Source organism: Platalea leucorodia (genome assembly GCF_965183815.1).
Source record: "Platalea leucorodia genome assembly, chromosome: 5".
Classification (NCBI taxonomy): domain Eukaryota; kingdom Metazoa; phylum Chordata; class Aves; order Pelecaniformes; family Threskiornithidae; genus Platalea; species Platalea leucorodia.
The window spans coordinates 9,596,346-9,619,524 of NC_138827.1; the positions used below are offsets into that span (position 1 = coordinate 9,596,346).

Below are 23,179 nucleotides of genomic sequence, written 5' to 3' on the forward strand. Positions count from 1 at the left end.
GAGCTCTCCTCACCTAGGAAAGGTTTGTAAGGGTGGGCTGACCCACCCTTACAAATGGGCTGGTGCCCATCAGCCCTTCACCTGCCTCCCTTGTAACTCGCTCAGCCCACAGCAGCCAGGGCCAAATCCTGCTCACCTGCTGTGGGCGCTGAGTGCCCCACACACCCTATGCGGTGATGCCATGTGGCTGATGGAGGCCGGGCAAAGGGCAGGGTGTGCACACAGGCTGCCCCCGGGGACCCCAAAAAACAGCCGGGGTCAATAAAATAAGCTTTCCCAGGCATCCCCTCCCCCTCAATGCACCTTTTTAATACAGAATAGATTGGGGTAAAACCAGCTCCTTTTGCATGAGACCCCACGTCCCTGGGGAGTTGCTGCTTCTCGAGCGCTAGAAAGACTGAGGAGCCTCCACCTGCTGTTTGCTGTTTATTGTAGCAGAGAGAAAAATAACGTGCACAAGAGGCATTTTGCATAACTTAATAGAAAATAACAGTTTTCCTCCACTCTTCACAGATCAACGGGCAAATCATTTCCTACACACGGCTATTTTTTTGTGCTAGTGGTTTGGTGTATTGATAAAATCATGGGTTTCCTCTAATACACTGCGATAGTTGATCTGAAACCCAAAGCTCAGGCTTGGGGGGATCCTTCGCCGTTTAACACAGCTCCCATCGCCGTTTACCCGTGGGGAGGGTGAGCGCTGGGTTTGTCCCTGCAGCACTCCCAGGAGGGATTTTTGCAGCTGGGGTCTGGCTGGGGATGCCGAGCAGCTCCGTGGCTCTCACCGCCCGTGCCACGTCCCGGCCGCTCTTCCCCGGCATGGCTGGAGAGGTCACCCACAACGAGAGGGGCACAGGCAGCGCTGGCAGCCTCAGTCCAGGGCCAGCGAGGGGATCTTGCAGACGAAGGGGAAGGCTCTGCTGCAGGCATTGTCGTTCCAGGAGCGTAGCGCTACCCCCCAAAAAAACAAGGCGTTAGCTGAAAAAAGGCATGAGGAGGTAACCATGCACTGCCCTCAGGACTGGGACCTCCTGCCATTGCAGGAGGCTTTCCCTGGGTATGCTTCCATTTGCGCTGCTCCCGGCCGTGCCCCCTCCCAGCATCTCCATCCCTGTCCTGGGGATGCTGGCGGGGATACCTGACCCTGGCTGGAACACGGTAGCAGGGAGGCAGCTGCAAACGCAGCCCCGTACCCCACAAAATATCAACAGGCTGCCCATGGATGGAGCATTTAGGTATGCTCAGGGGGGTCTGGATACACCTGACTGGTCTCACTGGCAATGAGGGTGTGAAGTGGGATTTTTGCACAAGCAGGGTCTTGCCCCACTTCAGAGAGATGCCCTTGGCCTGAGCAAGGGAGGGAAAAGCTGGCAAACCGATGGGTGTTTCCATGGGAGGGGAAATGGGAACATTTGACCTTTGGCTAAATTCGGTAATTCTTCAAAGTGGATGATGCTCCCCTCCTGCCGCTGCTATGGCAGAGGGAGATGGGCTGTGCGCAGAGGGAAAGGAACTGTGTGTGTGTATGTATGTATGTAGTGAAAGAGAAAACACATCCCTTCTCTGCAAAGAAAAAAGAAAATAATAATAAAAAATGAAAATGCAAATCCTCAGCCTGCCAGCAACCTCTTCAGAAAATTAGGAGCTGCAGTGGATTGAATTTATTGACATGCAAATAAGACTTAAGGTGCCCTCGACGCCTGGCGCGGCACTCACCGCTGCTGTGCCTGTACCAGATCTGCACACAGTCCTCCTCCTCCGGGATGGAGTGGATCCCGTCGTCGGGCTGACTGCCGTCCCAGTAGTGGTAGTCGTAGGAGGAGCCGTCCGTCCACTCGAAGTGACCCTCCTGGTGCGGGGTGAGCGGAGAAAGGCGGCGATCGCAGAGCCGCATTTGCAGTGGGGGGGTCCTGCTCCCACACAGACCCCGTCCCCATCCCCAGTGCCACACAGCCCGGGGACACGGGGAGAGACTGTCACCGCTCAGCAAAGGGCAAACAGCTCGTTTGGGTTTTACAACTGCAAATTTACCCGGGAAAGCCCCAGCATTCGCAGTGTTCTCACCAGGGGAAGCCCAGAAATTAAACCCATATATTTTTTAACACACCCACCCAATTCTGTGTTCCTTTTCCTGTTTTTCCATTCCTTTCCCAATATCTCCAAAAAATTTGCTGGGATGGGACTGTTCTCCTGATGGTCTGGTTTTCTCTTTGTTACATATTAGACTATACATTTCCAACATGCCAGCTTTGAAAAGTTGCAGAGTATCACAAGAAAGCAATGAAACTTGGTGATTTTTGACATCGGAGACGTTTTCAGTTTATTTGCTCTTCTTGGACCAGCAGTACCATACTCTTTCTATTAATCCATTAATAAAATATGATGTGAATAATTACTAATTATTAATCTATTAATTCTAGTAATACTTTTCTTTTAAGAGCAGACTGGAGGGGATGAAATTACAACTTTCCCCCGTGCGCTGCACAACAGACCCTACACCACCACCCAATTAATGGGGCTATAAGGAGCACAGAAGAAAACCAAGTGGCTTTCCAGGGGGAGAACGCAGGGAAGTGAATTTTTCAAAGCCATTTCCCACGCGATTACGGGGAGCTCTCACCTGCCGCAGGTCGTTGAGCCCCGTCCAGATGTCGGTGGGGATGCCCGGCACACGGCTGTTCACCAGGTCATAGACGAAGACGTTTTCTTCCCAGCTGGCAAAACAGAGCAATACGGAGCCGCTGAGGGGGTATGTATGTCAGGCAAATGGTCAGGCATGCCCCCAAGCATTCGCCCTACGGCATGGCCAAATGGGTCCCCCTCTTCTAATTGCTGTTGACTACTTTCCCAGGTCTGTGCAAGAGGTGTGTAGTGTGGGGGAGAGCTGGGGGAGAGGGAGCGGGGGAAAAAGCCTGGGTAATCTTGTTGTATTCCTATCCCTTTTTCAAGAGTAAAAAATACAGTTTTGGGAAATTCAGGGAATACTATGTCAGTTTTCCTGCCAGGCCAGGAAAAGGCATTTTTTACATTGCCTTTGTGTGCCCAGTGCATCAGACCTGACCTGGTCACTGCTGCAGACGGATGCTCAGGCTGGAACATGAGCCTGCAGCTGGCACAGAGCCTGTGCTGTGGGAGTGGGACTTCGTCCCCATTTTCCTTCTTCCCCAGGCCGTGCCAGGGTGGGATGACATGTTTCTGCTCCCCTCACCTGTGGATGGAGGCCAGTTTGGCTGATCTGATGCCAATGGAGAACTCAGCACAATAGAGGTCAGCTTCAGCCCAGGTTTTGTTGATGGGGAAGTACCGGTAGCAATGGCCTTCGTACTCTGTCCAGAAGAGCGGGCAGGAGTAGGCGTGGACGGGCTCTGGCATGGCTGGGGGCAGAGCAGAGGACATCCAGCAGCCGATGGCAAAGCAGTGTGGCCGGGCAGCCAAGCAGGCAGTGGAGGCAGCGCTACCCAGCCCTGCTCCCCCCACCTCACCCAGGCAAATAACCACCAAACACATGCATGGAAAAACCAATCGTTGTAGAAGTGGTGCAAAAGTTTGCAAAAGCCAAAACGCATTTTGCAAAAGCTATGGGTTTCTCGGTTTTAGCATCTGCCTAAATCAGGAGGGACATTTCAAGCCATTTTGACATCATTTTAGGCAGAGGGTGCTTAAAATAAAGGCACTGACATTTGCTACTGGGGAAACCAAGATAAGGGCTCCTCTCATCTCTATCAGGCACTACCGGAGCCGCCGTGCTGGGATGGGAGCTGACAGCCAGGGGCTGCAGGGTTATGGCCGCACTCTGCCCTCCTGCAAGGCCAACTTGCACCTCCTCCCTCTGAGCAAACCCCCTCACCATCCCCTGTGTCCCTGGGCCCGGACGCAGCCGTGCACATACGCACGCGTTGGCTTTCGGCCCCATAAATAGCCAGGCAAGGCGTGCATGCCGCCGGGAGCGGTGCCAGCCTATCTGCCTCCCGCCACCAGATAAGAGCCGGGGCTCCATGAGGCCGCTCCTCCTCCCCCACCACTGTTCAACACAGCGGGGGAGTTACCCCAAAAGAGGCCATTTTTGGGGGGCAGGACACATTTCTGGAGCCTTTGCTGTTGCTGCGCTGTAAACACTGCAGCGGTGTTAACACTTCCCTCTGACCTCCTCCACGTCACGCGTGGGGAGGACGCAGCACACACACACAACACAGCACCCAACGCTAACGCACGCGTGACCCCCAAATCTTGTGGCACATAGGCTTAGCTCTCTTAGCTGCTGGGTTTTGAGCCTTGGGGAATTGCCAGGTCCCCCAGAGCCAGTTCCCGCATCCCCGTGGGGTCCTGCTGGAGCGAGCGGGGAGGCGGGCAGGGCAGGGGGAGCAGGGGGTTACAGCACACATCAGATGCCATGAAACTATCCAAGCAGGTAACAGGCTCAAGCCCGGAGAGGTCAGGGTGCTGCTACAGGGCCTTTGCTACTGAGGGGCCGGGGGGGAATGGCTTTCCCCGAGGGTGGGGAGAGCAAAACCCTGCCAGCGGCAGCGCAGGACATGGGAGCGGCAAGGGCAGCATCGGCGTGGGGAAAAGGAGAGGCGAGGTGAATTCAAAGCAGCTGCGGGAGCGTTCATGGAGCCGAATCCTTCCCTGCACTGGCAGCTCTGGGTGATAATTTCATATTTCATCAGCTCTTTCCACTTGGGGATCCCTGAGCGTTTTACAAACACCCACGAGCCAGCCCCCGGGTCCCTCCTGTCACACACCCCTCCCAGGTGACAAACCACAAATGCAAAGAGCCTTTTTTTTTCCCCTGAGCAAGGTGCAGAGGCCAACCCGACTGCCAGTAGCATCCATTTGGCTGTCGCCCCATCACCCCTGCCCCTGGAGAAGCCATGGCTGGGAGCAGATCTGCACCCAGAGCAACAAACGCGCTGAAAGCAGTGAGGGGCTCTCCCACCCTCATCAGCACTAGTTACGGGCTGTGGAGGGAAAAAGATAAGGCACACCGGGCTGGAAACAAGAGGAACAGCTTTACAGGAGGGTGGCCAAGCCACAGCCAGCTCAGTGGCAATGCAGGGTTCAGCTCTCAGACTCACACCCTGCCATCCTTGCATTTGGAAAAAACCTTTGAATAGCCCTAAAAAATGCAAATTGTTGCTATTATAGCAATAGAGTAGAAGGACCAGGAACACCGAGAGCTGATGTGATGTCCTGGGAGCCAAGCCCTCCTCCCCACATGGCGCCGGCCAGGGGTCCCTGCCACACTGAAAGAGCAGCAGAGCAAGGGCAGAGGGTGAAACCCACAGGATGAGGCTTCAGATTCACCACCAGGTTGTGGATGAGGCGCGTCCCCCCATTCGGGACAGGGCTGGGATCTGGTCCTGGCTCACGGTGACTCCAGGTTGCTGCTCCCTCCTGCCCAGAGCACCCCGGGGGTCTGCGGCAGACAGGCACCGCCAGCTCCCCCAGCAACTGGGGTTTTATTATACAGGCTGTGAAGCGCCTTGATGAACTCTTCACCTCTAGCAGCACGGTGGCAAAATTCACAGGCCTTAACCCAGCAGCATGCCCAGCAAACGGGGCCCTTCGCTCCCGAGCGCTAATTGCAGCAGGCGTCCCAGTGCCCTGGCTCCAAGCTGGGCCCATCGGCGCCCCGATCATCCGGGAAAATCACCCTCGTTTTGTTCAGAGCAGCCAAAACCAAGTCAGAGATGGAGACAGTCCTTCTTTGTTACTCCGTACTGCTTCCCATTAGGTAGCATTAATTTGATGAGCTTCAGTGAACCAGAGGTGCCTGAAGGAATTTAAGGTTAAATATACTGAAAAGGAAAATACGGGAGGTCAGCGTTTAATTAGCATCTTTTCTGTTAGGTCAGGATCAGAGGCTTTGGCTGTCTCTTTGGAGGAGAACTATTGCTCCCAGTTTTACAGGCAGGAACAACTGGGGGTGCTACTTTATCTGGGGTCTTTGGGGGCTATTTTTAGCAGAAAGGCCGTAAGAAATCGGATGTATGGTTGTGAGTATATGAGCCCACTCATGGCTCTGTAGGAAAACCTCATAACCCAAGCCAGCAGCTGCTAATGGTATTTTGATGAAGGGGGGACAGGGGAAGCATTTTGGGGCTATTTAGACCAGATCCTCACTTTTAAGCAACCCAGCAAACATCACCCCCAGCAGCATCAGCTCATCCGCACAGGGCAGGAGCAGCACAGCCACTGCCCGCGGGACAGGGGCTGCTGCCGACCCCAAGTCAGTTCATCCATTTGTCCCCAAATTCCTCCTGAAAAATGATGGTAAGAATCCTTCCTCCCTTTGCTTATTTACAGTGCAGAAGCTTTAAGGTCAGGGCCATGTTTTAACGCAGCACCAGCAAAATAGATGTCCAAACTTGGTTGAGGATAAGATTCATATCAGGCAGCTGTTACTAACTCAGAAAAGCTGGAAAACAAGAATTTTGGGTCAGAAAAAGAGTTTTGTGCTCTCTGGATTTGTGATAGTGCCAACAAAACTGAAGCCTTTTTATTTATTTACTAGCTGAGACCCACTGCAGAACCGCCGGGAAAATCACTTGTCAAAATCTTGCAGAAGCTGGCACTGCTCTGCCAAAAAGTTTCACTTCCCCAAGTGGCCACTTTCCAGACAGAAATAATTAACTGAGAAAACCCCAGCCAGTTTCACGCATTTTTTTACTCCAGGATGCTACTGAAAAGGATAAAATACCAGCTGTGGGACTCCCACTGACTCAGCCAGGGAAGGGCAGGTTTTTTTCCTGACCAGCTTCATCCCAAGGTGCAATGCTGCCTCACCTCCAGCAATCTGCAGATTTGAGACACGAAGTTTGGGGCTGGGACAAGGTTGGCAAGGGATGTCTGTGCAAGGAAGAGTCCTGGCTATACTGCAGCTCCATCAAAGCATTTTGGAGAGCAGATCAGATCAGGTCAGTGCTGGCAGCTGATGACTTACCAAAAAGCTTAGAGATGTTAGGAGACACCTCACTGAAAGGCATAGCCTTGAAACACCCCTCTTGGCACATCCATAAGCTAATGCTGCCATCTGACCTGAAAAAGCAAGTGAACCTCTTCAGTTCTTGGCAAGCAGCTGGGTTTGGAGGGTGTCCATCAACGCCCAAGAGGCTTGTCTGAAGTTGATGCCAACGGAGAAGAGCTGAGGAGATCCCCGTCATGTGCAAGGCTGGGTCCTTCCCAGGGCAGAGCAGCCTGTGGAGCCCCTCCGCTGGTACCCGAGGGCTGCGATGCTGAGAGCGAGGGATGGGGAGCGCTCCCCAGCCGGCGGTCAGAGCAGGGGCTCAGGATGAGCACCCTGGTGCTCACCAACACCGAGTTGCCTCTTACCAGCTTGGGGCCATGGGGAAGACCGGCAGCACAGCTTTACCCTGTGTCAGTGCTGCCAGAGCAGTGGGCAGTTATAGGGGATGGGAGAGACAACAGGGCTGGGACGGGGAGCCCCAGGGCCCCCCGAGGACGGCTTTGGCAGAAGCAGCCTGCAGTGAGGCTGGGGGGTTCAAAGTGCCAGCTGAGCCAGACCTCCATCCCACCACAGCCTCGACACATCTGCCAGCCCACATCCTCTTTATTGAAAAAACACAAAGAATAAGCATTAAGATGGGGGTTTGGTGGGCAGGAGCGTGCGGCAGGGGCTAAGACAGTGCTACTGTATGATGCTGGGATGCCTCAGGTCACCCATGGCTTTAGGAGCACGTCCTTAAGCCCTGACACCACAGTCATTATGGACAAACAATCCCACCTTCATGTGATTTGCAGTATTTACCTTTCATTAACAGATGAAAAAGTCTCTTAGCATCCACCTTCAAAACAAGCAATTCATGGGAGGGTTTTTGGTTGCCGTGTGTCTGGGGGATGTATGGAGCTGGAGGGGATGGTATTGTCCAATGGACATGAAGCTCATTTAATAACTGGGCAATATTTTACACACTCTGATGTGGTTTTTTAAAGCACATGTTACAAATTTCCAAGTAAAATTTTAAACACCAGTTGAAGCATGTTGGAAGTAACATCCCTTCACAGAGAGGGCTCTGGTTTTCTAAATCCTGTAACAAAACCAAGCTGGTTTTACATCTTCAGATCTTCTTCCAGGTATGTTTGTAGTCGTGAGGCTATGGCAGGCGCCGGCAGCAGCCCTCCTGCAGCCAGCACTAACAGATAGGAGTTATCTTGCATGTTTTTTTTTCCTCCTTAATTAGTTTTGGTGAAGCTCCCATGGGTTAGGCATCTGGCAGGAAAGCTGGGCTCCTATCAATCCTTTTTCTCACGAACTCACCAAACAGTACTTAAGGAGTCCCTCTCTGTTCACATTCCCATACAAATCCAACAGGGCGCGAACAAACTCAGAGCAGCCACTTGGTCATGCCAGCCCCGTGAAAAAGTTTGCAAGAACCTTAAGTGCCATAAAGAAGCTGCCGTCACCAACAGGAATAAGGGGGAATCACTTATTTGTGGCCACTTTTCACATACAATAAGTGTGAATAAATAAACTGGGCACCACGGTGGTCCTCCCCGCCTGCCCTGCCGGCCTGCAGTCCTGCACCACGCAGATGTGTGCCTGCATGCAGTTATGTCTGCCCGCTGCCCCTGCCCTCCACGCCAGCCCCACGGCAGGGATGGCTGAGGGTCCACGGCATCGTGCCACGCGAGCGCGCGCTGCTGAAGGCGAAAGAAACACGCAGAAGCAAAGCCAGAGCCGGGTCAGCTTCACTATCCTGGGAGAGAGCGAGCGGGGCTGCTCTCGCCACGTCCCCCCAGTGAAGAAGAAAGTTGATTTCAAGGAAAGTCAGCGATTTCTGGAGCAGTCGGCGAAAGCCGACCCTGCAGGAGGGACGCGCTCTCCTCTCCCCGCTAAAGCCGTCGCGGTTTAAGGGTTACCTTCACCCCACGCCGCAATCCAGGCTTTGCACTCACCTTGGCTGATCTTGATGTTCGTCTGGGGGAAAGCCTGGGCGGCGAGCACGGCGGCGGCGAGGAGCGCCCACAGGTCCCAGCCGGTGCCCATGGCCGGGGCGGGAGGCCGGGGCGCTCCCCCAGCTCCCGGGGTCCCCGCTCGCTCCGGGACCCGCCGGCTGTGCCGGGGAGGCTGCGGGCGGGGAGGTGGATGTAGGCGGGGTGCCGCTCCCTCCCCCAGCCGCGGCGCTCCCAGCCCCACACGCCTCCCGCCCGCCGCCGGCTGAGCCCGGGCGCGCTCAGCGCATCCCACGCCAGCCCCCCGCGCCCGCGGCCTGCCCCGGGGGAGCCTTTGTCACAAGGAAGCAAGGAAATCCCTTACCGACCCCCACGGTTGCTTCCTGAGACGTTATTTTGCGTCCCCAGGTTAGCACTGCCCAAGCGCGCCGTGCCGGCCGCCGTGCCCCGCAGGGGTGCTGGGGCGGCGGGCAGCCCGGGGCAGGCGGCAGCCCGGGGCAGACCTGCCCGGCCCCGGGGTGCCGGCACGCCGCGCCCCTGCTGCCCGCTCTGCCGGCCCGCAGCCCTCCGGAGGCAGCTGGGGGGCGAGGGCCGCGCCCGGGGCGGGGAAGGGGCGGCTGCGGCCCCGCGGCTGCGGCCGGGGACCCCGGCTGCAGGGAGCGCTGCCTCCGCGCAGCCTGCAGCTGGGGGGGTTAACCCCTTACTTCCCCATTTTTCCCTTGCTTTTTTTCTTTTTTTTTAACCGGGGAAAGGCAATGCTTGGACACGCTGAAACAGCCTGGAAGGGGAAAGCCGCAGCTGGGCCAGGGGGTCCAAGGCTGTTTCAGAACTCAGGCTCTGCCCAGCTGCTGGGTCCCTGCCGCGTCCACGCAGCCCTGGAACAGCAGAAAACCTCCAGCACCAGGCAGCAGTCAATATTATTAACAGTCAAGATTATCTAGCACATCTCCCTTCTTTGGTCAAATTTTTTTTGGAAATAAACTTCAGATTTTTAAAAATATTGTATAAAGTCCTTTCCTAGCCGTTGCACTGGTAAGGGAAATGGTATAGGCACAAATGCTATGACATTTCTGTGGTCCTGCTCCATTTCGAATTTACGCCTTGAATTAGCATTGAAGGAACTGCTTAGGAACACAGCCAATGCTATTCCCTTTTTATTTTTAGCTACAGATTAAAATTTTCAGCGTTTTCTGGGACTTCAGTTAGGATGACCCCTGTTTTTACAGGCAAGATCCAGGTAGAAACTACTTGGGGTGACAGAAAGCTTTCACTATAGCTAAGTATCCAGAGACAGTAACTCATTCAATCAACTTTCATATATTAAATTTTCTTTGCATTAAATAAAACCTACTAAGAAAACTCCTCTTCCCCTTTCATTTGCAGTTCCATACATGAATCTGAAACTATATGGCTCATGGAAAAGACTATTGATATATCTGAATCTGAATTCTCTCAGTGCCAGGAGGCACACAAGGCGCGAACATCCTTCTTCCACTTCGATCGGTCTGCGGCTGCGTGCTCTGGAGTCCCAAGGGCCACAGCGCAGTCTTCTGTTGTTTTTTTCCTCAAGACATGACCGATCCAGTTCCATCTCCTCCTCCTCACTTCATTACTGATTTTCTCCATCTCCGACTTGATGCTCGTTGTTTCCGCAACTTTTTATTTTTTTTTCTGGGAGGAGGTAGTTGGCCTCCTGCCCAACCCCCATGACTTGGAGGGCCAGTGGTTTTTCTGTCAGGGTGGCCTTCCCTTAGGCTGTGTTGGTTCGCGGCACCTTCTTCAATTTTATCCGGTGCACCCTCCAGAGAGGGATCCCCTATCCACCACCCAGGGGACGCGCCTTCTAGCCACGCAGCCCCAGCCGAAGGCTATTGATATATCAGACCACTAAAAATGATGGAATTCAAGAGTATTAGAAACCAAGGCATGCCTTCTCCCTTCTTAGCTGTGCACCATCCCCAGATAAAGCCAGTGTTGTAAGCAATTATCAACAAAGTATGGAACAAAACTCTTTGAGCATATTAATCTACTCCCAAAGCACAAATGTTTATGCTTAAAAGGAGAGCAGAGCTCCAGAATAGCTTCAATCCTGTTTCTAAGGGCAGACCCACCACAGCAGCATCCCCCCACCCCGTGCGCAGGCGGGAGCACCGAGCCCCCCGAGCTGCACCCCGAGCCGGCGGCTCCGTGCCTGGCCCAGCAGCTGGGCACCAGCTTTGCTCCCAGCACTGGGAAAGTACACGCACGTCCTGCATGCAGAGTCGGCTGGAGCTGCAGCTGCACTTTGGGTTACCTTCTGATATCACAAAACATGAGACATGTTTTACCTGCTGGATGCAGCCCCAGGAGCACAGACACATCTCATTTATTCAGCCCTTCTGCTCCCCTCCTTCCCCACACTGTTTTCTCATTGCCCTCCAGGTTGGGAGCTCCTCGGTGTGCTTGAATCCTGCTTTTATTGACCTTTCCACAGGGTTTCCTCACCAATTTTTGGCCATGTATGTACAACACACACACACACACCCCCCCCGCAAAACAAAGACTGCAAGGCTCCAAGGACAGACTCATGGGCGAGTGCCTTGTGTTAACATTGCATCCCCAGCGCTTTAGCAAAGCACAGGGCGGGTCTCAGCTCAGCTTCAGTGGATGCCCAGAGCTCGTGCTGCTGCCCATAGACCCAACGTGGAAGAATGTTAATGTTGATGGCAGCGACTGGTGAAACCATAGCCCCTTGTCTGAGCCTTTTCAAGTTACGGGACGAGATCGGCCTCCTACAGCGTGTGTTTGCCCAGGACTCCCCCCAGGCTCCCTCTCCACCATGATTTATTGATGAGACAAACTAGGAGGAAGCCAGAGAACAGAGATTTGCTATCGACCTCACTGCAGGACAGAGGAGGAATTTCACCTTGCAGAGAGGCAGGTTAGAACTGAAACCCACCATCCACAACATGCTCGGAAAGAGGATGCCCGTGGACAGCCCTGTGGCAACCGCTGTCCCCATCGCTTTGTGCTGCTAACATACGCCGGCTGGGCCGGAGAGCAGCAGGGAGCTCTCTGCAGCAGCCAGTAGGAAGCAAGGGTGTTCACCAGGGGACAGCGTGCATGACCACACCAAGGGTAAGCTCCTACCTGTGTTCACCCCCAGCCACAGCAACTGGGCGATGGTTCGGCAACAAGGTCACCGAGGCCTTTTTTTTGCCATCCTCTACCCAAGGCCACACTGTGCTCTGCTCAGGAGAAAGGTGTCCGCGCTGTCCCTCTCCCACAGCTGCTTAGAGATGGCTTCTTGATGCAGAGTGGAGACATCTCTTGTAGCCTCCTTACATTCATTGCATTCCCTCCTCCACGATGGCAGGGTCACCGTATCAGACTCGGCCGTCACACGAAGAGCACGCACAGGGATGCTCAGAGTGCAGAAGGGAACGAGACACCCACGACTCAATGTAAACCAGAGCGGGTCCTCAACCGGAGGCGTGCTGCTGTCAGAGTTACAACACACCTTCGCGCTGGACCACAAACACCCTGGGCTGCAGCAAGGACTATTGACTGACTCAACGACATCTGCCCAAACAAATCGGGTTTTTTTTGCTTTTCAAGGCTCACCTGTCCTTAACTGTAGCAGGCAAACTACAGACAGAGATGAAATATGCACGTATCTCTTGTTTTCTTTTTAAAAATCAAACTATTACAAGCACAGGAGGTAACAGTTCATTCCGGGCTGCATTTGATGAGCAGAGGGGAGGGAAATGACTGCTGCCTGCCCCACCGCGTGCCAGCTCCGGACTGTCATCGCTCTCACCTCCAGTTTCAAAGGTCAACGGGCCACAAGTGAAGGCAAAGCTTCCCCCAGTACCCAGCCCCAACCACCACCTTTATTTTGCTCAAGGCAACTCTCCCACTTATAGCAAAAAGGGACTGAGGCTGGGCAGACAGAGAGCGCGCTGCTTCGCACCTCTCCCAAGCAGCCGATGGGACCCTGGGGACCAGCACAGCCACAGGAAGGCTCCGCACTGCAGGGTGCATGGAGGGGGAGTGGGCCATGGGCCTGGGCCACTGCAGGGGCCATGGGCCACCACCCAGCGGTTACACAGCTGCCCTAAGGAGCAGGATACAGCCAGAGCCCGGGGCCCTTCCCCACCTCCTGTTTGATCACAGCAGCAACTGATGTGGCGGCAGGGCCAACCCATCCGTAACACCCTGAGGCTTTCCGGCCCAACACAGATAAACACTGCTGAAGACCGAACAGATCCTTCCTTCTCCAAAACCAAGATGTGGAAAGACAATAAAGTCACGGGCCAGCTCTCTTCAGGGTGATGTCCTTCTTGTTTGATTTCCTGAACAGGCTGTAAGCAAGATACAGATTTTTATGCAGTCTCAATGTTGATAAACAGAGCAATAAAAAATAATAATAATTTGGGGCCAGCTCCTGCAAAGAACCAAGACCCAGAGCCCAGTGCAGAGACTTTGACACGTCCGACCCGCAGCACGCTGGGCATGCTCTGTCTGGGAACCACGCATGGCCACGACCACCGCACTTGGCTCACTCTCCCGACCAATCTCCATCAGCAGGTCCCCAGGTTCTCTCAAATTGCTCCTGCTTCATCTGCAGCAGGTAATAAGGGGGTAAACGCCAACATTTTGGCTTTTTGTGTGCCATAAACATAACTGATGGAGCTCAACACAAAGATGAATTCTGCTAACAAGTATCACCCCAGTCTACATGGCACAATTAAATAGAATTTTATTTTCAATAAATATACAATCTGCATCATACCAGACAATACGCTATGAAAAAATAAAATGTACAGAAGCAACCAACAGGACAGCTTGGCTGTAACTAAGTTCACTTGGTGACCTGGAAAACTACCTCGGTTAACACACGCAACACAGAAAGAGCCACTGCAGCCTGTGAGAGAATTAAAATTGTGTATTTTGGGTCGTCTTAACTGCAAAAGTCCCTGCAGCAGGTTTCTTTTGCATAACACAGGTTTGAAAAGACATGAGCTGGCTTTCCCGGTACAAATGCTATTGGAAATGTTTACTTTGCTATATCATCACTGTATCTACTTGACGCACACAGACTGCTATCGAGAGTGGCAGGTCTCACCGCTGACGTGACATCGGATCCGTTTGACAAGGGGCCCCACACACACGTGCGTGCCCCAGCACACAAATGCACGCGTACGTACTAACAGGAGCTTAATTCTGTTAAAACTAGTACAAGGACAAAACTGGAGTCAGAATCGATTTCACCACAGGTTCTACCGTTTAAAAAAATATTCTAGCCTAATTACCACGTTCACCAACGAGAGCACACGGGTACTTATATCTCCGAGAGGATGAGCCATGGATTTGGACTGGAAGGACAGCGGAGGCAACTCCCAACTCTTCCACCCGCTCGAGCGCTTCCCGCGGCACCTCCACGCGCAGCCCACGCTGCCCGGCCACGCGCTCCGCCGCACGGGATGCAAACAGCCGAGCAGTGCCAGGTGCGAGCAGCGAGAGGTCCGACCTGCCGGGCCGCTGGTGGCCCCAGGGCAACGGCCAGGACCCGGTGGGACATGGTTCAGAGAGGCCAGCGTGGCCGGTTGGGTGCTGGCAGCCGCTTCAATCCAACAGAGCTGCTGTGGGGTGCATGTAGGGTGTGAGGTGGGGTGTTTCGGTCGGTGGTTTATTTTTTTTTTTTTCCTCATCCGCCTGCTTGGTCTGGCTGCTGTTAATCCCCCACCTCATGTTACTTCCAGGGACGCTGGAGAGACGCGGTCACAGTCCTCACGGGACCGCAGGCTGTGCCACTGCTCCACGGCCGTCCGGTGCGCGTTGAGCATCCGGCGCCAGTGGTTGGACTCGGGGGCGCCCGTCGAGTACTGCCCGATCACGATCCTCCCAATGAAGTCGTTGCTGCTCTTCACATTGTGCCCGTACACTGGGGAGAGCAGAAACAGAGACCGGTCAAGGCAAAAGCATCACTCGTCCACCCGGACCTCTGCCTCTGGAAAGCCAAACACCCTGCAAATGCCCCCTCACACGGCACGCCAGATGCCAGCGGTTTTGGCATATAACTCAGCACCTCAAAAACATTAGAGAGACCGAATCAGGAGTTTGGAAGGAATAAGATAAGCTGTACTACAGATTGAAATACAATTCAAATAAACAGGACACAAATCAACAGTTATCATGGTATTTAGCAAGAATAGGTGAAATAGAATCATAGAATGGTTTGGGTTGGAAGGACCTTAAAGATCATCTGGTTCCAACGCCCCTGCCATGGGCAGGGACACCTTCCACTAGACCAGGTTGCTCACAGCCCCATCCAACCTGGCCTTGAAGCAGAATTACATTGCGTAAATAAATGCCGAAAGCTCTGCCTGGGCGTTGTGAAATGATGAAAGCAGCCAAGCGGCCCACACCTGGATAAATGAACAAGCAGCATCTCAAACTGTCCTCCTCCAAATGCTCACGCACTGTTCCAGTGCTAATCGATAGCCTTCGCGACTCAGAGACAGGAATCACACACATACTGGCTGTTAGCAGGATGTTTATACAGAAACAATTTGCCATAATTATCGCTGCAGCTACTTATTGAAGTCCAGAAAAGCAACCGAGGGAGAGGCATCAACCCAACACCTTGTCCTTTGGCTTAGCCCAGTCTCCTGGAACAAAAGATCGCAGACAGCAGCGGACTCTAATGATGGGCCTGATCCCGGGAAAGGCTGCACGCTGCTGCCAGACAGGAGCAAAAGCACTTTGTGTTCTGCAAATTGTAGCCCTGCCTCGGCTCATTAGAAAGTTGAACAAAAAGTCTGTGCAAGCTGAAGCCAGAATATCCACAGGCGCTGAGTGGAATATTAAGGATTAAAAAATCTCCTCAGGAAAGAGAGGGATTTTTAAGAACAAATGTCTACAGGGGCTCCAAATCCACCCAGGCTTGTGCAGCAAGAGCAAGTTCAAAGGGGGAGCACAGCCTGGCATGGAGCCATGAGCCTGGCGTGGAGCCGAGCGTTGCCGCCGCTGCCCTGCCAGCAGCAGCTCTCCAGGGCTGCTGGAAACCAGTACTGGCAGCAAAGCTACATCTGGGATCCCTGGCGGCAGCACCACCCGATGCAGCACACGCCCTTCCAGGCAGGCAGGACACCGAGCACTAAGCACTCACCTCGCTTTTAGCCACGCATCTTTGTCAAGGCTGTGTATTTCCTATTATTATATATCCCACAATTCATTAGTATTATTTTAATGTGCTACTCAGTATCTCTACCATCTCCGTACTCTGCAAAGGCTGGTTCCTAGCTACTGCACCGGTATGGGATCTTGCTGTGGGTGACTCGGGTGCCACCTGCCAGTGCAGTCCCCAAATAAAGCTGCACAAGGTTACATCTCGCTTACACCTTCCAACAGCTCTGACACCCCCTTCATGGGAAGAGATGCTTCTCCACTTCAAATTACCTGGGGATATTTTTGGTAACAGCAAACCTTCAAATGTCCCAATCATTTCTCCAAATAATTGCGCTAAAAAAAAAAATTACACGGCAACTCAGAGCACTGTAAGTCTGTCTTCAAACTCCTGCTTGTCGCCATCAGTTATCTAGGAGTGATGCCATCAGCTCTCTGCGACGTGCCGCTGCGGAAGTGCCCCTGTCAAGAGGCCAGGTTGGTGTTATTTGGAAAGGCCACGTTTTGAGGATGAGGAGAATTTTAAGCCATCCATCTCCACCTAGTACACAGCCTGCCAGAGTTCTTAACGAGTTCTCCTACAAGGCAGTGGATCACAAGTGTAGCTAGCATGGCTATGCTACATGTCCTGCTATGATTTATTATCCTAGAGAAAACAAATATTGTGATAAAGTCACATAAAAGTACCCCCAAACCAAATGCCTCCCTAATTTTTTATATAGGATTTTTTTTCCCTTCCTTTTTCCCCCATTCTTTTTTTCAAGAATGAAAGAAGAGGAAGCCTAATCCTGGGAGACAATACCAAGTAATTTAAACCAAGAAGTCTTAAAGGCCATCAATTAATCACAAGATAAATTAACAGTGGGGAAGTACCCCAGGCATACCAATTCTTCAAAAATAATCCACGTCAGGACGGTAAAATGAGTAGATGTGCTAACTAAGGAGACTTGTTATTTTACTGTTGATCTGAGTATTCTGAATTCTTATAAAGCATCTTGCTAATCTCATCATGTTGGGTAATTAGCATGATGATTCCTTTAGGGTATTAATGGGCTAATTATACAAGCATTGTTGCTTCTATCATTAACTAGTTTCAATAGCACAGAGGTAGACTTACTGCTGAAGAACAGGGAAGACGTTTTCCAAGGCCAAATGCTTATTCACACACAGACAACAAGAGGTGGCAATAGATTCAACCTCAGGTTTACAAACTTGCTGCTTCACCACAGCAGCTTTCTCAAAAGCTGAGAGATCTTTGTGTGCCAAAAATTCAGCTTCACTCATCAGTTCAGGAGCCTTTAAAACTTGCCTTTCTTGGAGGCTAATTGCTTTACTCCACTCTAAAAACGGCCAGTATTTACTGAGCAAATTTGCTGATGGTTGAGGTGTGCGAGGCTGTTGCGTAGACCTTACCCAGGAGAAGGTGCTAAAATTAGCGGTGTGAAAATAAGCCCTTTTCTTTGCTCACGTTCAGGAGCAAAATTTTCTCTGTTGCTGTCACTGGTTCTTCCAATAACAGCTTGGAAAGGGAAACTGTAGGAGCCCATAAGCCCAGGTGAGAAGCTGAAAGCAGAGGCCGGCTGTGTTGCTGGCACTTGCTGCACCGGGCTGGAGCCATGCCGCACCGCAGGCTCCCATCCTGGTGCAGGAGGGGGAGCAGCTCTCCCCCATTCCTTCCTCTGCTGCAGCAATCGCTTCTCTTCTCAAACACATAGAATCATAGAATCGTCAAGGTTGGAAAAGACCCTTAAGATCATCCAGTCCAACCGTTAATCTATCACTGCCAAGTCCATCTATACCATGTCCTCGAGCACCGCATCTATCCCTTCTTTAAATACCTCCAGGAATGGAGACTCAACCACTTCCCTGGGCAGCCTGTGCCAGTGCCTGACCACCCTTTCAGTGAAGAAGTTTTTCCTAATATCCAACCTAAACCTCCCCTGGCGCAGCTTGAGGCTGTTTCCTCTTGTCCTATCACTTGTTACTAGGGAGAAGAGACTGACCCCCACCTTGCTACAGGCTCCTTTCAGGCAGTTGTAGAGGGCGATAAGGTCACCCCTCAGCCTCCTCTTCTCCAGACTAAACAACCCCAGCTCCCTCAGCTGCTCCTCATAAGACTTGTGCTCCAGACCCTTCACCAACTTCATTGCCCTTCATTGGACACGCTCCAGCACCTCGATGTCCTCCTTAGAGTGAGGGGCCCAAAACTGAACACAGTACTCGAGGTGTGGCCTCACCAGTGCCGAGTCCAGGGGCACTATCACCTCCCTGGTCCTGCTGGCCACACTATTCCTGATACAGGCCAGGATGCCATTGGCCCTCTTGGCCACCTGAGCACACTGCTGGCTCATGTTCAGGCGGCTGTCAACCAACACCCCCAGGTCCTTTTCTGCCAGGCAGCTCTCCAGCTACTCCTCCCCTAGCCTGTAGCGTTGCATGGGGTTGTTGTGACCCAAGTGCAGGACTCGGCACTGAGCCTTGTTGAACCTCATACAGTTGGCCCCGGCCCAACGATCCAGCCTGGCCAGGTCCCTCTGCAGGGCCTTCCTACCCTCCAGCAGATCAACACTTCCACCCAACTTGGTGTCAGCTGCAAACTTACTGAGGGTGCACTCGATCCCCTCATCCAGATCATCAATGAAGATGATCCAGCCCACAGGACAGCAGTTGGGTGCTGCGCCGCGCTCTGAGCCCAGGTTACGGTACAAACAGACTGAGCTGTATTTATTACCCAATGTCTGAGCATCCCCTTCCACCATCTGAAAGGAGCTCAGAGTAGATTTCAGATGAAATCTGCACTTGGCCACAAAAAAACAGTAACTCTGCGGAGCTGCTCAGAAGCAGAAAATGAGGTAATTATCATTTGGGGTTTTCAGACTGACCCAGACTCTGGTTATGGACAGGTAGACACTGCTTTCCACTTAAGAAACCTGTTTTCCTGACAGAAACTACACACCTGATCTGATGAGCTCTCCTTCCACCATCGCAGTAATTTACACAATAGCAACATCAATTTCCAGGCCAACACAGAGCAAAAAGCAATTAAGGAAGCAGAGGTCAAACCAATTCCTTCTACAGCTGCTCTTTACTGAGGGATGCATTTGGAAACAGCTTCTTTAAAAAAAAACTCTTTATAATAGAAATGCTGAAATATAAAAGAAAATTGGGTTCACTCATGTCTATTGAAAGGGTTGAAATCTTGAGGACAAGTGATGCGATGTAAATAAAACATTTTTATGTTATATACTTACTGATGCATCATTCCTAACTGATCCATATCAAACTGATGGGGGCTTGGGTGCTACGTGAAACTTTTTTTCGGGGTAGGGAGCAGAGCAATCAGCCAGGCAATGGCCCGTGTCCCCCACAGGTCTCCTTTGCAGGAGGGGTGGCTGGGTCACACCCCCGGCCCGGCTGCCGTGCTCCCCGCAGGGCTGAGCAGCACGGCACAGCGGGTACCAGGCACTGCACGGCCCAGAGCTGCACCCCAGGGGTGGCAGGGACTGTCAGGGGACGCGATGGGACTTGGAGCTCCAACGTTTGGCTCCAAGCACAACTCCAGCCTGAGCTTTCCCATGTTTCCTACCAACCTCAGTCACATAGAATTGCTTTTCACCGGACAACAGCTTCGCCTGTCACTGCGTACTCTGGCACTTCCCATGAGTTTGCCTGAGTGGCATCAGCCCAGGCACCGGATCCAGCCAAAACGCCCTTTACCTTCCCCTTGGCCTCTACACTGAGACTTGCAAGCCGAGTACTTGTGAAGAGCATGACTGCAAAGCAGTCGTGATCTATGACTTATGTGCAATAGCAGAATTTAAGTTAGCATTTCAAATATTAATTCATCCTTTGATTGAATATATAATGACCAGGAAAAAGCACTAATTCAAAAATTTCCTTAAGCTAACTTCAAGGCTATCAGTACCGTTTATGTGATGGAGGACAAGCTTTACACAGAAGCACCTTGCTCAGCTGGGGTCACAAACCATCTGTACCTCCTGTAAACCTTCTACCAGATGTGTCCAGCAGTTACTCAGCAGTTACGGCCACGCTGCACTGCCGAGCACAGCCGCACAGCGCCTCTGCTGCTGCCTGCAGCTGCCGGAGCACCCGCTGCAGCCTCTCCGGGAGCAATGGGCAGAGAAATCTCAGCGCACTGGAGTGGGTGGGCTCCAGCACAAATAATTTAATGCTTCTTCAGTCACCTACATCAGTTACCTGCAATGCAATTAAAACCATTTAACTCAGAGAAAAGAAAAATAGCAAGCAGGAACGTGCCTCTGTTTTTGATCTGCCTTCTTACTCAGGCTAGACATCAAGCAGAACATCTTCAACCAGTTTATACTAGCTTGCCATTAGCTTATTTGCAGCAGACCATCACCCACTCTCTAACAAATTGCCCCCAAAGTTGTCGTCTTTTTTCTTTTTTTTCTTTTTTCTTTTTTTTTTCTTTTTTCTTTTTTCTTCTTTTAAATACAATTTGGTTGCATCCTGCATATTTTAAAAGGCCATAAATAACTGAGCATCCCTCGGTGCGGCTCACATGCACCCCTCTGACACACGACACGGCAGCACAACACGCCAGCCAGCGCGATTACGGAGCTGGCCCGCCGCGGCCAGGGGCATCTCCCAGCACAGCAGATACAGCCACAGGAACCAGCTCCCCAGCAGAAGAAACCCCCAAGGAATTAGAGGGCCCTACCCTTTTCCTTTCCACTACTGGATAAAGCTAGTCAATCTAAATACTAGACAGCAAAAACCCAGCTTAATTTTTATAGCTGGTCTAGAGGAGAATATTGCATGCCTGGGTCAATCATCAGGCATGAAAGTCATTTAAAAAAGTCTTACCCGCTATTATATACCTGAAATTGCTGTTGCCACAGCCTGTATAAGTTTCACCTGATACCCTTGGCCCCCCAGGCTAGGAACTGAATAAACACCTACATGGTAAATATTCTTACTGCAAGGGCTTTGCGGCACAGGCACACCTAACCCCACAGCCCAGAGACGCGACTGTACCCCTGCAGCCATGCTTGCTGCCGGCTGGCGTTGTGCTGCGAGCTGCAAAACCTACACCCAGAAACCTTCAGCCATCAGTGTCCTGCTCCGGCGGCCACATTAAGCGCTGTGCCCAGATGCATCCTCGGATCACAGCCAAACCAGGGGAAAAATAAGCAAAGACGCGCCCGAGGCTGCGTGTGGGCGACTGAGCGGCAGGGTCTCCCTGAGGACACAGGTCTCACGAGACCTTGGGGTCTCTCTGGCAGCAACCACAATCCTGTTAGCACTGACTCATCAACACTCCCTGCACTTCCCCACTTCAGCCTCAGGGCTTGGCAGGGTCTCAAAAAGTGCCTTATTTCACACGCTTGCACCACTCACACAGGCAACGCTTTGTCCCCCATCCTTTGCAGATAGAAGCCAGTGCTCAGCCTTTTCTATGCTGGCCGCTGAGCTCTGCCATCAGCTAGTGGGTCTGAGCTGTCAGGTTAAGCAGGTCTGAAAACTACTTCTGAACTGCTTGACATCAATATTAAAAAGCTGTTTAGCACTAAGAGGGTGCTGCTAGAAGCAGGCAGCAGCAGGACTAATGATGTACACTGCGAAGGTCACAGGTACAGACCAAATTCTGCCCCTGGCTCCTTGAGCGTGGCCTGTAATATTTAGTAGAGAGGACAGAAAAGCACAGGAGAAGATGCAGTGGTTTCACATTTATCAATTTAATCTCCATCAGGCTCTGATGCGCACGTAAAACTCACTTCCCAGCATCTTCTCCGTGAGGCTGCTCCCTGCAATGTCTGCGCCTGCACAGCTCCAGAGGGAACTGGAACCACTTGAGAGCGTGGCCGAATCTTGGTCATGCTCAAACCTACCACGGCTCCAGCATCCAGCTCCTGCTCCGTGTGGGAGAACACCGCCACACCAAGGAAACACTCTTTGGAAAACTATTTCCCTCCTCCTCCTCCTGTGAGGGCAGCCCCTGTGCTCTGGCTGGGGCAGCCCGGGAAGGGGACCCTGCGGATGCACCTGGCACTGCACCCCGAGCCGGGCGTTTGGCTCAGCTGGGTCTGGCCTCAGAAATGGAAAATCCCGTAGGAGAGAGCAGAGACCCAGGGAGCAAGGGAAATGCAAACACACAAGTGTGTCTTGCAGAGGTTTCAAGGACACGCAGGGATGACACCTCATGAAGTTATCTCATCAGGAAGAACTGGAATAGCGGACTGGATGCATCTATTGCAACAGCCCATCGGATACTGAAAAGGAGTATCTACAGTTGGCTTTTTCCACCTCCAATTCCTCTTTTTTTTTTTAAATTGCATCTTAATTCTCCGCACCTTGAGCCCCAGATCCAACAAAGCACATGAATGGCTTCATGCTATTTCTACACCTCACACCAAGGCTGTAAGGCACCTGCAAACGAAGGCTGAGATGGCCACAGAGGAGGGGCAGCTTCTGCTGGCACGTTCATGCGTCTCCTCTGATGGCCACGGGGACAGGCACAGGCATTTCATCTCCAGACACCGCTCTACCGCCCAGCACGGCTGCTGCCACTGAGATTTTTCCTCATTTGATAAACAGAAAGATTATGGCCTTGTGAGACATTTCAACAATTTCTTTCACCACGGCATGAGTAAAACAAGATGAAACACCAAGGCTGAGAGAGGCACGACACTGCTTAAATTAATGGGCTTGGCAAAATGAGCAAGCACTGATGATCAGCCTGGAGAGAGGAGGGTTTGCTCCTTTCTTTAGGAGAAAAAGATTCCTGAAAAATTCCAGGGAGCTCCAGGACAATCAGTTTCTGCCACATCCACAATCAGGTACAGACTCCGAAGCTGCACGTGACTTAGTAACAAAGTCAGTCCACTTGAGTCTAATTTTGCCTTCTAAGCAAGCAACAGATTAGCTCAGGAAGCGTCAGCATCATGTTGCTCTCACCAGGATTAACAGTGTTTCACTCCTCCTCGTTAAAGCAAGCCTGCTGCAAAAAGCCAATTCCATCCCTGGAGCACCTTCCCCGAGTGGCCCTAACCCAGAGGTGACGCCAGGCAGGATCAGGGCTGCAGGATCCCGCTCAGCATCTCCGACCAACCCT

At 52.3% G+C, this 23,179-nt stretch overlaps 2 protein-coding genes across 2 annotated transcripts in view; both read right to left on the minus strand.

The window, feature by feature from the left end:
* Positions 1-871: 871 nt before the first annotated feature.
* On the minus strand, positions 872-9,007 carry CLEC19A (C-type lectin domain containing 19A; the record flags this gene model as incomplete). Its single annotated transcript, XM_082311867.1, has 5 exons — positions 872-951; positions 1,717-1,849; positions 2,621-2,714; positions 3,209-3,374; positions 8,917-9,007. 5 exons carry the CDS (start codon positions 9,005-9,007, stop codon positions 872-874), a joined length of 564 nt encoding a protein of 187 aa, XP_082167993.1.
* Positions 9,008-14,200: 5,193 nt separating this feature from the next.
* SYT17 (synaptotagmin 17) overlaps positions 14,201-23,179 on the minus strand; it is a gene marked incomplete at its 5' end in the record, with an annotated part of 39,714 nt that continues 30,735 nt past the window's right edge. The window contains one exon of the mRNA XM_082312236.1: positions 14,201-14,839. Within this exon, the coding sequence (XP_082168362.1) occupies positions 14,643-14,839 (197 nt within the window). The 3' untranslated portion in view covers positions 14,201-14,642. The remainder of the gene's footprint in view (positions 14,840-23,179) is intronic.